This window comes from Pristis pectinata, chromosome 17 (assembly GCF_009764475.1).
Source record: "Pristis pectinata isolate sPriPec2 chromosome 17, sPriPec2.1.pri, whole genome shotgun sequence".
In the NCBI taxonomy this organism is placed as follows: domain Eukaryota; kingdom Metazoa; phylum Chordata; class Chondrichthyes; order Rhinopristiformes; family Pristidae; genus Pristis; species Pristis pectinata.
Window position 1 is genome coordinate 33,828,091 of NC_067421.1, and position 20,523 is coordinate 33,848,613.

At 41.0% G+C, this 20,523-nt stretch overlaps 1 protein-coding gene across 1 annotated transcript in view; it reads left to right on the forward strand.

Moving 5' to 3' along the window:
* Positions 1-378: 378 nt before the first annotated feature.
* Positions 379-20,523, forward strand: part of gltpa (glycolipid transfer protein a) — a 32,865-nt gene continuing 12,720 nt past the window's right edge. The window contains exon 1 of the mRNA XM_052032468.1: positions 379-570. Within this exon, the coding sequence (XP_051888428.1) occupies positions 468-570 (103 nt within the window). The 5' untranslated portion in view covers positions 379-467. The remainder of the gene's footprint in view (positions 571-20,523) is intronic.

Here is a 20,523-nt window from a genome sequence, read left to right on the forward strand (position 1 = left end):
CAAATGTAGAAGTGACAAAGGAATAACCAAATTTTGCATCGCAGTGTCTCGTAAGGTAAAAGTTGATAATGCCCATTTAATCTGCTTTTACTGATATTGGTTGAGGGGAGGAACACTGGTGGAATTCTTTCACCAACATGCATTTCACTGAGAAGACAGAACATGCCTTTTAGTCTAATTACAGCACAGTATAAAATTTCGTATTTTTTCTCATGTACATGAAGCCATGATTTATTTTAGCTCTATAAAATCAAACCGGTTAAATATTATTTTAAAATTATAATCTGAACATATCATTGGCTAATTACTAAACTACTTTCTATTGGAGAACGTGGGAATAGGGCTGCCTTTTACATGTCGGTGATTGGTCTGCCAGTCGAGTGAGTCGTGCTGTCTAGTGCCGAGTTCCTGCTACGTCTATTGCTGTTGTGCTTCCTCGGGGAGTGCTGTGGTTCAGTCCCGCCGTTATGGCGATGTTACTGGAGCACCAGTTTAAACAGCTCCCGGCGGACAAGCAGATCGACACCAGGGCTTTCCTAGAAAGTGTCTCCTACCTGCCGCCCTTTTTCGGTGAGTTGAGGGTCTCTGGGCTGGGCTATCGCTGCGGGCAAAGTGGGGAGTGAAGGCTTGAGTCCCTTTCGCAGACTCAAACACTAGTTAACCCGCCGGAGCTGTAGTGGAGTGAGAGGCCTTCAGTAGTCCACTGCTGGGGAAGGTGGCGTGCGGGGGAATGGGTTAGTGGGGAGTTATGTGCAGTGCGGCAGGTTCTAACGTGGGAACAGACACCCAAAGTTCCAGCCTATACTTTTTAAAGGATGAATCTCACCTGGGGTTATGTTGGAATTCTTATGACGTCGTCGCTTTTTAATTTGTTGCTTATTACAGCACTTCCTACATTGAAACTAAAACCCAGAAAAGTTATTTAAGATCTTGATGCATGCAGATTCGGTCGACGTTTCCTCAGTTGCATCTACTTTCAGGGACGTTTCATGTAGAAATGTTCCAGTTTCACTTGCACATTTAAGGTGTCAAGTCTAAGTACAACCGTTCAAAATGGGCATTAAGAATGGAAGTCAGCTGCATGTTTCATGCATTCTCTTGCTAAGCAGTGACCAAGACCTCGCTTGGCTGGTGGTGAGAGGGGCCCTTCCAGTCAGATCCTTTCTACATGGTTGGAACCTCACTCCCAGTGTGCACTGCCCCTGGGAGGACTGTGCTGGGGACGAGACGGTCCCCCACCTCTTTGTGAGGAGGGTGTGGCGAAAGATGCAGGGGTCCTTGTCACGGATCATCCCCAGCAGCTATGTAACAGAGGATTCTCTGATCTACGGGCTGTTCCCAGGGGGACACAGATGCACATCAACTGCTGCTGGAAGGTCATCAGCTCAGTGAAAGATGCCCTTAGGTCTGCCTGAAACTTGTTGGTCTTCCAGCACTGTGAGATGTCCATAGGGGAATGCTGCCGATTGGCACATTGCAGGCTGCAGGAGTACATGCTGAGGGATGCACTGAAGCTGGGTGCAGTCAAAGCAAGGGCTCTGTGGGGAAGGACTACAGTTTAGTGCTCTTCTGCTTTTGGAGAGGGAGGGGTGGGGTCAGGTGAGAAAGCCCTTAAATATGGGACTGGGTAGCCCCCAGGCAGCCACATGTGGCATCAGTGCTGTTTTTGATATGTAAAAAGGTAACACTAATAAATGATTTTTACAGAAATGTAAAGGCTTGCACTGTTGATTGTATATAGTATGAATAAAAGTTTATTTTGGAACAAAAAAGTGACCCCTGTTGGAAAGCTGCTATCAGGTAGGATTGAGACATGGCTACAATGTGGCCAGTAATTAAATTGCTTGTGAATACTTGACTGATCACTTGGTTGAAATCCTAAAGAACAACCAGGGCATGAATTGTAATCCAACAAGTCCTACAGTGCACCCATGTAGAAAAGTAGATCAGATGGAAAGTGAAACATCCAAAATCATAAGTAATTTGTTTTTATATACTGTACAAAGTTGATGATAGACATTCGCCTACTGCAGTGTAGAAGGTTATCATGGGTTACAATGGGATATAGACAGGATACAGAGCTGGGTGGAGAAGTGGCAGATAAAGTTCAATCTCAACAAGTGTGAAGTGGTACACTTTGGAAGATTGAATTTGAAGGCAGAGTACATGGTTAATGGCAGGATCCTGAGCAGTGTGGAGGAACAGAGGGATCTTGGAGTCCAAGTCATTGATCCCTCAAAGTTGTAGTGCAACTTGATAGGATGGTTAAGAAGGTGTATAGTGTGCTGGCCTTCATTAGTCAGGGGATTGAGTTTATGAACCATGAGGTAATGTTGTAGCTCTATAAAAATCTGGTTAGATCACACTGGAGTATTGTGTTCAGTTCTGGTCACCATTATTATAGGAAGGATGTGGAAGCTTTAGAGGGGATGCAGAGGAGATTTATCAGGATGCTGCCTGGATTAGAGAACATGTCTCAGGAGGAAAGGTTGAGCAAGCTAGGGCTTTTCTCTTTGGAGCAAAGGAGGATGAGAGATAACTTGATAGAAGTGTATAAGATTGAGAGACATAGATAGTAGACAGCCAGCACCTTTTTCCCCAGGGTGGGAATGGCTGAAACCAGAGGACATTTAAGGTGAGTGGAGGAGAGTTTAGTGGAGATGTTAGAGGTAGGAATTTTACACAGTGGTGGGTGACTGGAACACACTACCTAGAGGCTGATACAATAGGGACATTTAAGAGACTCTAGGATAGGTATGTGGATGTAAGAAAAATGAAGGGTTATGGGCTGTGTAGGAGGGAAGAGTTAGATTGATCATGGAGTAGGTTTATATAGGTTGGCACAACATCATGGGCTGATTGGCCTGTACTGTTCTATTGTGACACACTAGCACACTTTTAGAGGTCAAAGGTTAATGTATAATGTTGGTTTAACTGTAAGGGAGAAAATATAGGTGTGGTAAAATCTGGGTGGAGTTATGGTAATGTGAGGAGAATAGATAATGTGGAAAATTAGTGGGGGGTGGGAATGGGATTACTCTGAGCTAGTACAGATTTAATGAACAAGTAGCATGTGAAAATGTATGGATCTGCAAGGTTGGGGGAGGGGATGAGGAGATGCTTAAGTAGTACCCTAACTTCCAGGGTCACCTTGTGGATGTTAATTATCAGGGCAGCAATGTTGTACAGTAGTGACAAGATGATGGAGGAAACTGTTCATCTATACTCAAGTGAACAGATTAGCAATGAGCACATCTAGTATTTTGATTTGCAGGATTTGAAGTATTTGCTTTTGCATCACACACTTTCAAGTAAGTATCATTCTGCTTGCAATGCCTTCTTACTTTGTCTCTTCCTTAAATCTGCTGCCATTTAGTGTTCAAATGTTTTCTAAGTTTCTAGTTATAATCTTTTCAGACAAGAATTGGTATCCTTAACAATGCAGCCATTGATTGAATGGTTTTATATAATATGGAAATTCCCAGTCTCATTTCCAGCTTGTTGTTCCTTAGCTGTACTTCATATGCTAAAAGAACACTCTAATAGATAAAAGCAATTGCATGGAGCATTACTAAGTGCATGGTCCATGCATGATTGCTGTCTATGCTGCATTGAAAATTGACTTTGCATCACTCTTTGTAAACCACTCAAGCTTGCCCTTCTTGGCTTGCCTCCGCAATGGAGTTATTTGATTTGAATTACTACCAGACATCTCTCAAGACCATCTATTATCTTGTATTAATTATTCAATGTGAGTTGCAATCCTGTGACTATGTGAAGTTCACAAGTCTGTGTTGCATATTCAACTCTTTCTGATGTTTGTAATGTTTTGGTTAATGACAAAAAGGGTGAGACATGGGGTCAAAATGCTGACTGTTTTAAGAATCATTCAATTTTCACAAGCTGTTAAAGCAGTCATTCCCACATGTGAATTTGATAAACTGAGCTGTACAGACCAGAAAGCTTGCAAACAGTATGGGTGCTACAAACAATAATTCAGGGTTGCCGATCTTGGTTAATATCAAGTGATCCCCACTGGAAACTTGTGCAAGTTGGATGAGGATGGCAAAGTCAGTTGAGTTTATTGTCACATGCACAGGTGCAATGGAAAACTTGCAACAGCATTACAGGCACATAGCATCATACAAGCAGAATTCATAAACTATATACAATTTTTTTTTACAAGAGAGAACACAATTAGAACAAAAAAAAGCAGTTTTCCAAACAGTCTGTTGGAGAAGGAGTCAGATAGCTGCCTAATGAGACCTGTGGGAGAAGGCTGCTAGTTTAGGAGCTTTCATGGGTTTTTCAAGGATTGTTAATTGTAACTGATTCTGTTCTGTTGAGGTGTAAACAAAGGAAGGTGAATCAGAACAGAAGAGATGGAAGAAAAAGTGCTGGAAATGACAGGTACAGAGCACTGCAGCTGCTGGAGAAGTGAAATAAAAGACAATGCTGGAAATATCCAGCAGGTCAGGTAGTCTCTGTGGAGAGAGAAAAATGAAGTTAACAAGTGCTTAACCTTTCATCCAACCTGGCCAATTCTGTGCCTTTTTAGCAGATGTTCCTTGAGCTTGTGTTGGGGTTTGGTGGAACGATCACAAGACAAGGGAGCAGAAGCAGGCCATTCGGCCCATCGAGTCTGCTCCAACTATGTAAGACTCTTCCTTTCTCTGCATCTCCCTCCCTCCCTCTTAAATCGTGTTTCTTTTTTTTTCTTGATGCTTTCCTAGTTTTAATCAAAGGTCATTGACTGAAACACTAACTTTGTTTCTCGCTCCTGAGATATTGCCTGGCCCACTGAGAATTAAACTATTCTGTTTTTGTTTTACAGCATCTGCACTGTTCAGCTTAGCTTTCCTGGGATTTGGTTTGGAATGAGAAACAATCTTTTCAAATGAAGTGAATGTCAAAATTGATTTTTTTAAAAAAAAAAAGAAATGGGGGCTATGTGGAAAGGAAGGGTTAGATAGATCTTAGAGCAGGATAAAATGTTGGCACAACATTGTGGGCCGAAGGGCCTGTACTGTGCTGTTATGTTCTATAAGTATTGAAGCCAATAAGGCAATTGATCACAAGCAACAAAATGGTGCTGTACAGATCTATGCCTCTGCAGATTGTATAAATTCTCTGAATAAATACTGGCATTGCCCACATCTTGTTTATTTACAGGCTGATTTGACAAAAAACAATAAACTTTGGGCCAACTGCACATGTATTTGTAGCTTTCACCTTGGCATTCCAGGGCTGTATAGACATAGGTCATCATCTCTACAAGCAATCCAGAAAGCATTTTTCTCCTCCTGCTACCCTTGTATCTCCCTTTCCTTGCTCACCAACACTAGCTGCCCCCAACCCTCATTTCTGGAATGAGTACGTTTCATGACGGCAAACGATTCCACAGGCTACCATTTAGTGCCTAATTACTTTTTCGTATATGTCAGAGCCAGAATGATACAAGGCACACTATCTGCTCCTGTCCTTGTCCAGCATCAGTGTGAGCACATTTCCAAATTTTTGGAAAAGGTGGTTGCTGAACTAAAGTAATCATTATTTCAGGCCTTCAATTCACCTGCAAAATTTTTTTGTCTTTCTGCATTACAGGCAGGCCTCGGGTTATGGCAGGGATCAGTTCCTGAGAACCCTTCATAACCTGAACCATTGGTAAGTCTGAAATGAACAGAAACTGCTGTGAACGAGCAGGCTCGGGAAGAGCGGCAGTCAGCTGGCCTCGCTGACTCCGTGAATGAATTGGTCTGCTCGGTGCTCCCAGCTCTGCTCAACCCATCCTCCCATTGTTGTGGGGGTGTGGCAATAAGGCATGTGGAAATGCCCAGTTCCCAGCTGGCAAACCCATCCTGCCTGTCTCCCAAACACTCATGTGCAGGCTTGTCCATTAATTGAGTGCTCTGAACCTGGCGTGGACCTGTAACTTTGTTTTGTACCTCCCTCTTGGTACTGAATAGAATGTGTATCTGAGAGAGAATTTGTTTCTGTATCTAATATACCACTGTAGTGGGCTGTATCTCAAATACCAATGGGTTGGAGTACAGGTAGGAGATGGAGAGCCTAGTGACATGGTGTCATTACAACAACCTTTCCCTCAATGTCAGCAAAACAAAAGAGCAGGTCATTGACTTAAGGAAGGGGGTTGGTGCACATGCTCCTGTTTACATTAATGGTGCTGAGGTCAAGAGGGCTGAGAGCTTCAAGTTCCCAGGAGTGAACATCACCAATAGCCTGTCCTAGTCCAACCACTTAGATGCCACAGCCAAGAAAGCTCACCAGTGCCTCTTCCTCAGGAGGCTAAAGAAATTTGGTATGTCCCCTTTGACACTCACCAATTTTTATAGATGTACCATAGAAAGCCTCCTATCTGGATGCATCATGGCTGGGAATGGCAGCTGCTGTACCTGTGACTGTAAGAAACTGCAGAGAGTTGTGGACATAGCTCAGCACACTGTGGAAAGCAGCCTCCCCTCCATGGATTCAGTCTGTACTTCTGGCTGTCTTGGTAAAGTAACCAGCATAATCAAAAATCCCACCCACCTTGGACATTCTCTCTTCTCTTGACTTCACAGTCTACCTCGTTATGACTTGCACCTTATTGTCTACCTGAACTGCACTTTCTCTGTAACTGTAACACTATTCTGCACTCTATTGTTTTACCTTGTACTAACTCCATGCACTGTATTGAATTTCTTTATGAATGGTATGCAAAACAAGTTTCTCACTGTACCTCAGTATGGACAATAAGAAACTAATTTACCAATTTTTACCACTCCAGCAGGGAAAATTGGGCTAGAGTTTTGAGAACTCTCTCCACATTGAATGATTTTGGTACTAATCAATGTTGAACCTAGGTCAACAGTGGAATTCTTTACTGGAGAAGCCATTTCAAGTATGGAATTCCCACATTTGTAATGGCCAAGATATAGATTTTGGCAAAGCTGTAACTAATTACAGAGATTCTAAGATGATATCCATTAACTATAATTGGTTAATGAAGCACATGGAATAGCAGCACCATTTGAGGTGATAAAGGACTCTGATTCTGTTCTGGTCTTGTTATCAAGAATTGTTCAACAATTTTTGCAGCACCTTGTATGATGTGCTATCGAAAATAGAACTCCTTAAACTGTATGGGGAAAGCTAGATAAGTCTTGGACTCTCTTGTGTGTAGCTAGACATGACTATGAACTGGGCTGCTAGTACTTATTTAGGTGTACCAAACACCATCTTCCCCCCTCCCTCTTTCTCTCCCCTCCCCCTAAGATGGCAACTTGTTGGGTTCAGATTTCATAAATATCAGAGTTCTTCCATACCTTGTGCATTAACTGTGAAGTGTGTATGTAGTGCCATCCTTTTCCAACTGATGTTCTCACATGCACTGAGGGTTACCTGGTCAGGTGTAAGGCAAAAATTTCTTGTTTTCCCTTATCCTGGGTAACTGAGACAACTTTTGAAGATGTTTTCACCACCCTGCCAGAGACTGGATTTTGCACCTTGCTTGATGCCTTTAGTAGACCATAGTACAGCACAGGAACGGGCCCTTCAGCCCACAAAGCCCCTTTGGCTCAAAAGTTCCTGATCTGTCTGTTTAAACAAGTAATCCAAATTGTTGGATTGTGTATCATACAAGAATCGGTATCTCCTCAAAAGATTTCAATTCAATTGGTTTATCAATGTCACATTTACTCAGATATAATGGGGGGAAAAACTTAGTTTTGCATGCCATCCATACAGATCATTTCAATACAATTACATCAGAGTAGTAGAAGGGAAAAGCAGTAATTGAAGGCATACCCAGAAATAGAATAAAAACCTTCAAGTATAATATTGCTGTTTGCATAACTAGTACTAACATTGAATGATTTCAATGCAATCTTGCTGTTCAGTTAAACTTGCATGATGTGGCCTTTTGAACTCTGAATTGATTTTTCTTGGTATCTATAATTGTGCTCTGAATTAGCCTGTATGCCTCCCTGTTATCAATTAGATTTTGCATTGTCATGATTCCTCCTGCTGTCTGCAGGGTTTTGAAGCTTGAGCTTGGCATGAACTATTATTATTTCCATCATCCTTGTGCTGAGGTTCCATTATAGCATGCTCACATCTGATCTAGGAGATTATGGGCTCAAATCCTGCTCCAAAGAGGACAGATCAAGGTTGAGAAGATTGTATATAGCTTGTTAGTGAGATATTTTGCACTTCATCTTTATTTTTAAAAAGCGATCTGATATTTATTGATTGCCAAACAGATGTATGTAAAGGTGTCTTTGGCTTTAGACTTGAAGAAAATTCTAAGAATTTAAGCTTGAGTCCAGCTTTTATTCTGCATGTTTGCTTACTAACAGTAATTGTAAGCAGGCATTATATAATGGATGGTGCCTGGTGTCCTCTAAATAACTACTTTCTGTCTATGACTTTAGTCAGAAGGAGAGCCATTTGATAATGACTGGGATCGCCTTGGCTCTTGCAGTTTTTGTTTCAATGTAGAGCTCTAGTATCCTTGGTACACCTGCTGAAATTTCCTGATTAGTACAGCACATCAGAAGGCTATTCTCATACACTTGGCCAGTGCACCAACTTAAATTGAACTAAGTAAATTAGACTGGAGGAATTCTCTGAATTATAGAGAAAATATTGCAATAATAGTTTAATGATTTCAACATGGTACTCAGGCCTGTTTTGTATTTGCAGCAGTATATTAGGATAAAGTGAATAGCTGGGGAATAAAATATTTCCTTCAGTAAGAGATGAGGCAGGAGGTAGCATATGCAAATGCCCCTCTCTGGCTGTTTAATGTGTATGGGTTCCATCTCCAGTGACTGAGTTTATTAAGTGACTGTTTTGAGCCATACAGAACAGATTTCAATGTTTTTACTCAAGATGCCTGATCCTGCGTGGGTGGTTGATCTATTGGTCTCATTGCTATCCGGCTCTGTAAAGATCTCACCGCCAGTTATTGGGCAGCTCCATTTGCAAAGAATGTGTGTAATATCAACAATGGTGGGACCAGGATTGGGCTTATCCCTTTTTAGAAGTTTGTGTGTGGTGGAAAAGCCTCTGAGTAAATTGAGACTGAGCCTCAAGTAGATAATTAGGTCAGGGACAAATTGGGTGGGTGTGGTGGCATCCATCACTAAGGACCCTTGCCATCTGGGATGTGCCCTCTTCTCATTACTACCATTGGGGAGGAGGTACAGGGCCCTGAGGACCCACACTCAATGATTTAGGAACAACTTCTTTCCTTCCAGATTTTTTTGAACTGTACATGAACACATCATTATTCCTTTTTCTTTTGCACTATATTTTGTAACTTATAGTACTTGTATGTCTTTGCACTGTACTGCTGCTGCAAAACAACAAATTTCACAAGTTGATTTTTGAGAAGAGAAACTTCAAAATATGCTAACCAGAATGTGTCTTAAATGTAGTGTATTCTTCATTGTGGTATGTGGTAATGATTGTAGATGCTGTAAAATGAATCTTCTCTTGTACTAAATGTATTAACTAACTCTTGGACAGTCAGACATTTTTTCCTGGGTGACAATGGCTAACACAAGGGGACATAATTTTAGGGTGATTGGAGGAAAGTATGGGGGGGGGGTGTCAGGGGTAAGTTTTTTTGAGTAGTGGGTGCATGGAACACATTGCTAACAGAGGTTGTGGGGGCAGATACATGAAGGACATTTTAAGGGACTCTTAGATGGATATATGATAGAAAAAATTGGGGGCTCTGTGGGAGGGAAGGGTTAGATCTTGGAGCAGGATAAAATATCAGCACAACATTGTGGGCCAAAGGGCCTGTACTGTGCTGTAGGGTTCTATGTTCTTAAATTGGTCTCCAACTTTAACCAGCTAGTTCTTCCATCTAGTATCCCTCCTTTCAACAAATCTGGAAATCATCACATGAAATGCAAACCGCAGACAGAAAACTGCAGATGCTGGAATCTGGAGCAAAAAAACTACTGGAGGAACTCTGGGTTGAGTAGCAATCTGTTTGGGGGGGGGAAGGAAGGGGAGGTGCAGGGGGTGAAATTGATTGCATTTTGGGTTGAGAACCTGCATCAGGTCTGACAGCAAAGATGGCCAGTGGTACATAAAATGCAAGTATCACACCAGTGTAGTACAAGATTTTGCCACCTTGCTGGAATAGGAATAGTGTTCTGTTTTGGTACTGAGCTGCCTTTGTTGATTTTTCGGTAGACCTATTCCATCCAGTAGCTTGAATTCCCCAAAGTAAAATGTTGAGTCAGCTTACAGAAGCTGCTAGTTAATTTATCGTACATAACATGTTCACTGGGATTTCTATTGCATGTATTATAAAACTTTCCACATCAGTCAATCAATTATACCTTTCTCCTGTATTTGTGAGACACTCCAGAGAATATTCAGGTGGACCTTTCTTTCCATCCCGCTCAACAGCTGGGGTTACATGCTATTGACTTTCCAGTAACACGAGACCTCTCTTCACACAATGCACTATTGTTGTTTATCTGTCAGCAGCAGCACTATACTTTAAAAGGGAGAATAACCCTTTTGTTGATCTAAATAAGGGCTACATTATTAACTACACTGGTTTGTATGTGTTTTGTTTTTAAACTCCATTCTTCAGGAATTTCTTTGCAAGCATGCTATCTCAGGATGTAGAGGAAGGAGTAATTTTCCATAGTTTTGATGGCAGAACATTTTAAAATTGCACTGACCACTTTTTGAATTTTAAAAATGAGTAGTTAGTTGGTTGAGGGTGAAATAGGAGCTGTTTGAAGGCCTCTATAACTGCACTACATGTTGACCTATACGAACAAATAAAAATTGATGTTTTATTTATTAACCAGTCTGCATTGAGATGGCTTGAGTGGTGATGGTCCTATCAAATCATGGTAAATATTCTTGAGGCTCAGAAATCAAAAACAAAGGGGGGGGGGGGGAGAACAGTTGTTTGGGTTGCCTTTCATCTAGGTTCTTTAAGGTGCCAACAAGATAAATTTGGAAGTTGGGCCATTACTATTGGTGTTCTGACTACAATTTTGGCATAGACACTTAATATGCTAATTTGTTTTAGTTGTAGGTTATACACTTATTTAAGTTAAAAGCATGGTCAGGACAGTGATCATTTCATAAGAAATTTTGGCTATACTGGTTTAAAAACAAAATTGAGTCAAATTTTTGACATTTGGCAGAGTTCTTGCTATTCTTGGATGGGGAAGCATCTGATAATTTGCACTAGGAAAAGCAGTGTACCAATGTGTACTGCATTTCCATGCTCAGTGTGGTCTACATTGGAGAAACCAACCAGATCATGTGATCACTTTGCACCAGCATCTTTGTTCAGTCCACCAGGGTGACATTCACTGTCTGTCCCAATCCCACTCTGTCCTATCTTTTGTTTCTTGCATAATTCCAACAAAGTAAGCTTTAGGAATAGCATCTCATCTTCTCAGTTTGTTAATGCCATTGGGATTTGACATCCATTCCAACAATTTCTGATTACCAGCCTTTCTAGCTCGTCACAACTGATGCAAGGTCATCACTCTGTAACATTAACTCATTCTCTCTTTTCCCCCCCCCCCCTTCATGGATGTTGCCTGACTATCCAGATATCTCCAACATTTACTTATTTCAGATTGTCAGCAACTGCAGTGTTCTCTCAGTTAAAGCATTGTTAAATGGAAAGATAAGTTTCCCTCTATTTTACACCTTTTTCCTTCACTTTCTGTAAGAAAGAAGCAGCACCATTTGTGGCGATAAGGGAAACCCAATTACTCTCATCACATGTTCCTTTTGTTCACTCCAACTTAAAACATGCCTGTGCTCTAACTTCCCCAATTCTGACTGAACATTATTAAAATGTTAACTTTCTTGTCTCCACAGATGCTACCTGATCTGAGTATTTATAGCATTTCAGTTTATTTTGGATTTCTAGCATTGGTGTCAGTGAGGGCATTGGCTTTGCAATGTTGTTTCACTTGTATCTGGTGTGTTATACTTGATGCATTTTGAGTTGTATCTGAAACTTTATGCATATTCCTGCAAACAGTCCTGTTGGCTGTAGCAAATGAACTGGAACTTGATGCATTGCCTTGACATTGCAGCAATTATTACATGGGTTTTCTTTGACTTGGATGCCAAGGATAATGAACTGACTAACTTCATTTGTGCTGATATTAATATCTTTTCTAACATAATGCTCTGAAAGACTGCTTGCTTGGATTTGTAACATGAATTTTTTGGTACTTTATGTTACATGTTGTTCAACTCTTCGCTGAAGTAGCCTCACTAATGGAACTGTATCTGTACATGGGCTAAATTAAGTGTCCGTATTGCCACCTGCAATTCTGCACACAGCCTAATTTCCTCACTACCTAGCTGATGGCATTGCTTCAGCTAAACTCAGTTTGAAATAAGTATACTAGAGTTTACTTGAGGGCCTTGACAGATTAGCCATAGGACCATCAGTGTTGAGATAGGATTTTGTGTTGCTGATTTGCATTCAGAACTTTTGCTAAGTGGACTAAAACCTGACCTGATCTCTCATTGCAGGATTTGCAGGAAAAGTGATTCATTTTTAATATCATTTGATCAGAATGCTACACCTGTCTTTCATAGCCTAAACCCATTGGTGAAAATTGTAACATCTGTTACATTGGTAGCGACACAGTTTAATTTCTACTCATGTGAATGAGCAAGTATATTGCACAGTGAGTCAAAAGTCTGTAATTCCTTTATCTTGATGACTGTCTGGCCCTTCAGGCACTACTTGATTTGGGAAAACTTGTAGAAACAAATACTCTAGGGAATCAAAATAGTTGTCTGGATCTTCTTGCTATCTTTGCATACATGTAGGTGTGGTGTCCATAACATGATGTGGTCTAATGACTTGCATTCCATAGCCAATCACCTTTGTCCCTAATATTGCATTTTAGCTAGCAGCTTTGAAAGGAAGGTGTGAAAATTGAAACTTGGGGATGGAGGGAAGATTTTGCATATCCACAAGTAATTTATGGATAAAATAATTTGGACAGTAATGAGACTCACCTGTTTTTGTAGTGGAGAAACAAATTTTTGTTTTTCTATTTAACTTTTCCTATGATACTTTTTGCATGTGCCACTTTGCCTAAAATCTACATCTGTAACTGTTTCATATTTCCTTACAACAATAGTGGCCTTTCTGACAAAGGTTCTCTGACCTGATGCATTGTTCCTCTTATCACAGATGCAGCCTGACCAGCTGAGCATTTCCAGTGCTTTTTTGTTTTAGAACTTCATTTCTGTGCTGCATTCATTGATGAAAATTAATGTCATTAGCCTATGTGCTGCACTGCTCCCATTTCTCAATTCTTCCTCATTCCCAATTTCCAATCCTCTGTCTTGCCCTTCAAAGGCTTTAACTGTCAAAGCATAGTAAGAACAGTTCTCATTGCTGACCATATTATATTTAAGCTTTGGTCAGCAGTAGGAATACAGGGAGGGTCTTGAGGAATGGAGAGTGGCAATTGATATGAAGAGGAAGGGCCAGGATAGTTTAAGTGAACAATTTGCTTTGGATGGTGGGGTGGGGGGTTGAGGAGTGTTGGCAAGGATGGGAGTGTATGGCAGCTGCTCTGCCTGGGAGCATAAACTGCAGAGAGTTGTGGACACAGCCTAGTGCATCAGAGAAACCAACCTCCCCTCCATGGACTCTGTCTATACCTCTTGCTGCCTTGGTGAAGCAGCCAACATAATCAAAGACCCCACCCACCCGGGTCATTCTCTCTTCTCCCCTCTCCTGTCAGACAGAAGATGCAGGAGCCTGAGGGCACGTACCACCAGGCTCAAGGACAGCTTCTATCCCACAGTGATAAGACTATTGAACGGTTCCCTTGTACGATGAGGTGGACTCTTGACCTCACAATCTACCTTGTTTGACCTTGCACCTTATTGTCTACCTGCAATGCACTTCCCTGTAGCTGTGACACTTTACTCTGTAGTTCTGTATTCTGTTATTATTTTTACCCTGTACTAAATGCACTGTGTAATGAATTGATCTGTACGAACGGTATGAAAGATGAGTTTTTCACTGTACCTTGCCACAAGTAACAATAAACCAATACCAATGCTAGTACAGTGATGGCAAGGATAAAAGGTGACGTGCTGGTTTGAATGAGGGAAGAAAGTTGGGCCATAAACTGAGGACCAACTTAAAATGAAGCCATAAGCAAAATGTCAACAAAAGGTGTGAGAAAGCAGCAGTTCAAGAATTGTACTTTGCACCTTGGTGCTGACCTGATTGGAGGCCGGAAGGTTCATATGGAAATACCAAGCAATGTCTCTTTAAAACAAGCAATTGTAATTTTATTTCTCCCAGTCATTAATTCTCCTGGGAGGGAGATATTTTAAAATGAAACACAATCTCTGGACAGACTCTTCAATAAAATCAAGTCGTGCCTTTTCTGACCAGGGTTTAAAGGCTGTGAACTGCTATATTAATTCTAAGTGTGCCCAATAAATGTTGAAGACTTAACATGGTATGCTGCAAAATAAAATGTTGTGCTCTCACTCCTGGAATGTCTTCCCTCTTCAGTTTCATTACTCTAGATTTTGATATTGCCCTGGCTTATTTTACTGATGAGACAAACAATGGTTGGAAAATATTCTTAGGGTCAAATTTGTAATCCAGTACACTTTGTAATTATTTTTCTACTAATCAGCTTAAGTGCCAATTTTAAGTAACTTGTTTTTGAGCCCCTGGCCAATGATTTTTTTGTATTTACATTAACTGTTGTGGGAGCAACAGAAGAGCATCATACTTTTGAAATCTGGGAGGGGGGGGAAGAACTCTGGGTAGAAGGCTGTGAAGGCACTGAAGATGAGATTGCTGATGAGAGACAGGAAAGTAATTTGTGAAGTGGATTTAAGGACATTATAAAGGTGCATAGATTGAATGGACAAGGATCTGGCTGTTCTAATGCATGGTATTCAAGAAGCTAGTATCAGATACCATGAGTGCAGTACAACTCTAATCTAGCAGGCTTGGGACTTTGGTACCAGATTAGCCAATTCTCCTGTGCTTTTCTTAAATGTTGAACCAGGTAAGTTTTAAGGGAGTGCCATAATGGGTCCCAGTGAGTTGAAAAGGAGCATAGAAAATGTTACCTGGTGAGCCATATCCTAAACCAGTGGGATTTCCAAATGGTCACAACAGCAGACCATCAGTTTTACTGTAACTAGAAAAATTGATAGTGCTATCCTTTCAAGGGGAATTGAATACAAAAAGAGAGGGGTTGTGCTTCTGTTACTTGGAGCAAAGGTGAGACCACAGAACAGTAAAACACTAGATAGATCATTCAGCCCACAATATTGTGCTGATCTTGATGTCAATTTATACTGAATATCCTCCTGTGTATCATCCATTGTCTTCATATTCGTGTGTCTATCTAAAAACCTCTTAACCTCCCACCAAATTGCTTGATTCCACCACTACCCCTGGTAACCCATTGCAGACATCTATCACTCTCTGCATTTTTCTTAGAAAAAGAAAAATTTGCCCCTCACATTGCCCTTTTTATTTTTAACCCCCCCCCCCTCCAAAACCTTAAAATCATGTCCTCTGGTGTTTAACATTTCTACCCTGGGGAACAGATTCTGACTGTATCCTATCTATGCCTCTCTCAATTTTTAAAAATCTCTATCGGGTCTCCCCTCAGCCTCTGATGCTCTAGTGAGAACAATCCAAGTTTGTCTAACCTTTCCTTGTAGCTCATGCCCTTTTAATCCAACCAGCAACCTGGTAAACATCTGCACCCCCTCCAATCGTCGCATCCTTCCTGCAATGGGGTGAGCAGAACTGCACACAATACTGTGTGGTCTAATCAAAGTTTTTAGTAGCTGCAGCATGACTTCCTTGCTCTTGTACTCGGCACCCCTACCAATGAGAGCAAGCATGCCATATGCCCTCTCCACCACCTGGCAGGCACCCCCTGTGAACCATGGACCTGGACCCCAATGTACCATAACACCATTAAGAGGTCCACCGTTAACTCTATACTTTCTCCTTTTCACTTGACCTTCCAAAGTGCAACATTTTACACACTCCCAGATTAAACTCATTTCATCTGGAGTATTCTGTACATTAATGGTCTTCCTTGGAGACCAACAAAGCATTGGAAGGATGCTATTCTAAACAGTTGGACTATTGTGATTTAACAGGGTAGCCCCATGTTTGAATAGCTTGCATGTGGGGAAATATGAGAATCTGTTTTCAATCCATTTAGACCTCTTCTGGAAATGCTTTTTTGGTGTATAATTCAGTGGGCAATTGAGATCCTGGAATAACAGCAGAGGCCACTCATTATACTAGTCATGGGTCAAGCATTTTGTCATCTGTGACAATTTGGTGTCAGAGCTTAATCCTGTTCTCAACTACCAATTCTCTCTCTCAACAGTTTTGATATGTAATGAGTTCTGGGAATCCCATCCTTGTTCTTTCTTGGCTGTAGGGGAAATGCCCTTAGAATCCCCAATCCTATGGGCACAGAGGTTGAGTAACTTAGCACTGAGTGGGATAAATATTAAAATTCACATACAATATTATTTCAGCACATCCTTAAACTTCCAGTATTTTAGGAGAAATGAGCAGAAGTTATTTTGTATAGCACTGGGCTTTGAAATAAATGGAGTAAAGCTTTATAAATGTGCTTTAACCAAACTTTAAGTAACCCTGGCAGACTTCGTGCAAAACTTTTCACTCTGAAAAGAAATGCTGGTAACAGTCAGCAGATCAGGCAGCATCTATGGAAAGAAACATTAACATTTCAGCTTAAAGACCCATCGTCAAAGTAAGGAAAAGAAACAAGTTTTAAGTTCCTGCGGAGGTGGTCTGGTGAGAGGAGGGTTGGATAGGACGAGGGGAACAATTGTGACAGTGAGGTCAGGGTTGCAGTGGGGGTAAGTTGTAGAGGTCCACTGCTTAATGGGGGGCAGCTACAAGGTGATGAACAAAATTCTATAAATTTCAGGGCTGTGGAACATGACCCACAGATCGGACTCTGCTGATGGAGAGAGGAAAACTAAGTCAATATCATGAGTGGATGACTTGCTGCAGAAGTGACCAGTTTAGATGAGGGGTGAGAAAGCATTACCTGAAGTTGTAGAGTCCTGAAGGCTGCAACCTGCCCAAAAAGAAATGAGGTGCTGTTTCTCAAGCTTGCCTTGCACCTTGTTATAACTGTGTAGGAGGCCACAGATGGGTTAGAGTGGGATGGAGAATTAAAGTGGCAGGCAACAAATAATTCAGGATGGTCTCTGCATACTCAGTATAGATACTTCACAAAGTTGATCTATGTTTGATTTCTTCAGTGTTGAGGAGACCACATTTCAATCACTGAATCCAGTACATTGGATTGGAAGAAGTGTAAGCAAATTGCTGCTTCACTTGGTACCTGGATGGTGGGAAGGGAAAAGGTGACAGGATTGGTGTTGATCTCCCTATTGCTTACCACTTCAGTTCTCCATCCTACTTCTGTTCTGACCTATTTGTCCACTTGCACAGCCTGATCTGCTAGATGTGTCCCATAGCCCTGCATTTTGCAGTTTTATTCTCCTTTGCATTATTACCCTCCAAGTGCCCCCATATGATAGGACCGCTAAACAGATCCCCACACCAGTCCTGGCTTGCTTTGTCATATGTTCCCCTTGGTTTATCCATTCCTCTCCCATCTTCTCTACAATGCAGGATGATCAACTTTTTCTGTCTTTCCCAGTTCTGATGAGTCTTTGACCAAAAATATTAATTGTTTGCAAAGATTCTGCCTGATCTATATGTCCAATATGTTTTGTTCGTCTCTGGGCAGGCACAGTAGTGTAGTGGTTAGTGTAATGCTTTTACAGTGTCAGTGACCCAGGTTCAATTCCAGCTGCTGTCTGTAAGGAGTTTGTACATTCTTCCCATATCTGTGTGGGTTTCCTCTGGGTGCTCAAGTTTCCTCCCACATTCTAAAGATGTACAGGCTTCTTTGTGGGCATGCTATGTTGGTGCCAGAAGCGTGGTGACACTTGTGGGCTGCCCCCAGCACACTCTACACAAGATGCATTTCACTGTTTTGATGTACATGTGACTAAAAGATATTTTATTTCTAACATCTGCAGTTTTTGTCATTATTTCCTATGTGGTTACTGTCCATATTTACAATCTATGTTGGTATTGCCCAATTTTGTTCTCTCCAGCAGAATGAAGTAAGATCTCTATTGATAGTGACAGCAAGAGTTCTATTATAATCCACAATTATAGTTTTAATTGTGTTCAATTAATCATAAAATGCCAGCAGTATAATCTGTTTTCTGTTGTCCTCAGTTGTTTCTTCTTCCCTGTCTAAACCTGTCTATTCTTGCTTCCCAACAAGAGAATACTTGCAAATCTTGTCCCCAGCTCTAAATAATGCTTTTAGGCCATTTGTCCATTACATGGCTTTGAGGACTTATTCAGTTGCCAGATTTCAAGTTGATAGTTTTCTCTTTAATTTAAAAAAAACTAATTATATTGATGATAACACCTAGCAAAGACAAGGATTGATGTTCTCATCCCACTGGTAAATTGAATGTAAACACTGAATTTGTAGCTTCTTTGTCTCCCCACTTTAAGCCACCTGTTGAGAAGTACAACTGCTGAGGTATGAAAGTGCACTCAGCTATTTTGATAGGAATGCTGCATGATAGTGAATTTTTGCAGTCTTTCCAACTGCACTATTTACAAAATGAGTGCATTCCTACAAAACATCTTCTGGAATGAATTTTTTTATTGAAAAGGCTGGGTGAAATACACTATTGCCATTTTGATAGTGTATTTCTGTGCATGAGGATTGACATGCTGTTCATTATAACAAAAATAGCTTTATAGATTGCAACCAGATTTATAGATGATGCAAAAATGTGTGGGAGAATGACAGTTAAAACAGATTGACAAGTTGAGTGAGTGAATAAAAAGTTGTCAAATAGATTATAATGTGGGTAAATTGTATTGTGTACTTTGGAAGGAAGAATGTCAAAAGAGATTATTTAACTGGAGAATGATGCCAATACTGCAGGACAGGATTTGGGGGATGTTGTATCTAGCTATCTCTACTTCATGTAGAAGAGCAGCAGGTAATCAAGAAGACTAATGTAATAGTAGCCTTTATTTCAAAGTGATTGGCATATAGTCTTATTACATTGGTACAAGGCACTAGTGAGGTTATGCTTTTAGACCCTTAAGGAAAGGTTTATTATTGGAGACAATTCAGAGGTGTCACAAGGATGATCTCTGGTGTGGAGGGATTCTTGTGGAAAGGTTGAACAGGTTAGGCTTTAGAAGAATGAAGTTTTGGTTCTTGGAGGGTGGGTGGTGCACAGTGGGGGGCTGGGCAGAGTAAGAGCTTCTGATGAGAATCTAGGATTAGGGGACATGGCCTTAAAATGAAAGGGTAACTGTTTAAGACTGAGATAAGGAAGGATTTGTATACTCAAGGGTTCAGTTTGGAATTCTGAATATATTTGAAGCTGAGATGGAGTTTTAATCAGCAAAGGAGTCTAGGATTACAGGGGCAGTTGGATCAATCATGAGTTTATTAAATAGTGAAGCAGGTTTAAGGGGCCACTTCTCCACCTCCTTATGGAGATGATCTGTGCTTGGAGTAGGGCTGGGCTATATCTTGGAGGTAGATAGTTGTGGTTTTAATGAATATATCCTCTGCTATGGATCTTCTGGATCAAGTGTGATACCAAGATTGAAAATTTGCGTTGTATCTCAAAGTTTCAAGCTTTGTAACTTGAGAGTTCTGATGGGATAGAACACTAGTATGGAGAGAGTAAAAATTCCATCTGAAATGCTGGCCAGGAAGTGAGCTGCAAGTGTTGGTGGTACTATGGAGTTTGGGAACAGAAGTGATTATCTTCAGCCTTGTGCTTACCTGGAGAAATGTTACTATCCATGCAAGGATGGACTTTGGGGAGAAATTTTAACAGCAGAGCTGGGTAGATGAGAGATGAAGGCGAGTATTGTTGGTGTCAAGGCCACTGAATGTTTGCAGATTGAGTGCTGCTGAAGGAGTCCATAATCAGTCCATGGGAATTAGAGCTCATTAGTTGGGGCAGGGAGACCTTTCATTGGAGGTTCTTGAAATGATTTGATTGGGTAAGAAAGAACAAATGTGTTGTCCTTGATTTTACAAGTATTGATGTGGAAGAATGTTTTAAGTATCATTCTTGATAAGGTTAGAGGTTGAGGATGAAATGGCAGAGGGAATGTAGTGAATGTGGCTTCGGGGCTAAGCAGAGAGGAGCCTGGTTAGAGGATTGGCTTGGTGAAGCAGCAGTGGGGGTAGAATTGGTGGTCTTGATTAAAGAAGGACTTGCCCTCTGCACTAGGGAGGTGGAGGAGTTGGCAGTGGGGTTTATGGAACTAATAGTGAAGAAATGTCGGGGCTCAAAAGCTATTTGTAATGATGCTGGCCAGCTAATATGTTAGTTTAGGATGTGTGTGATTTTTCAAATTGAGCTTCAAAC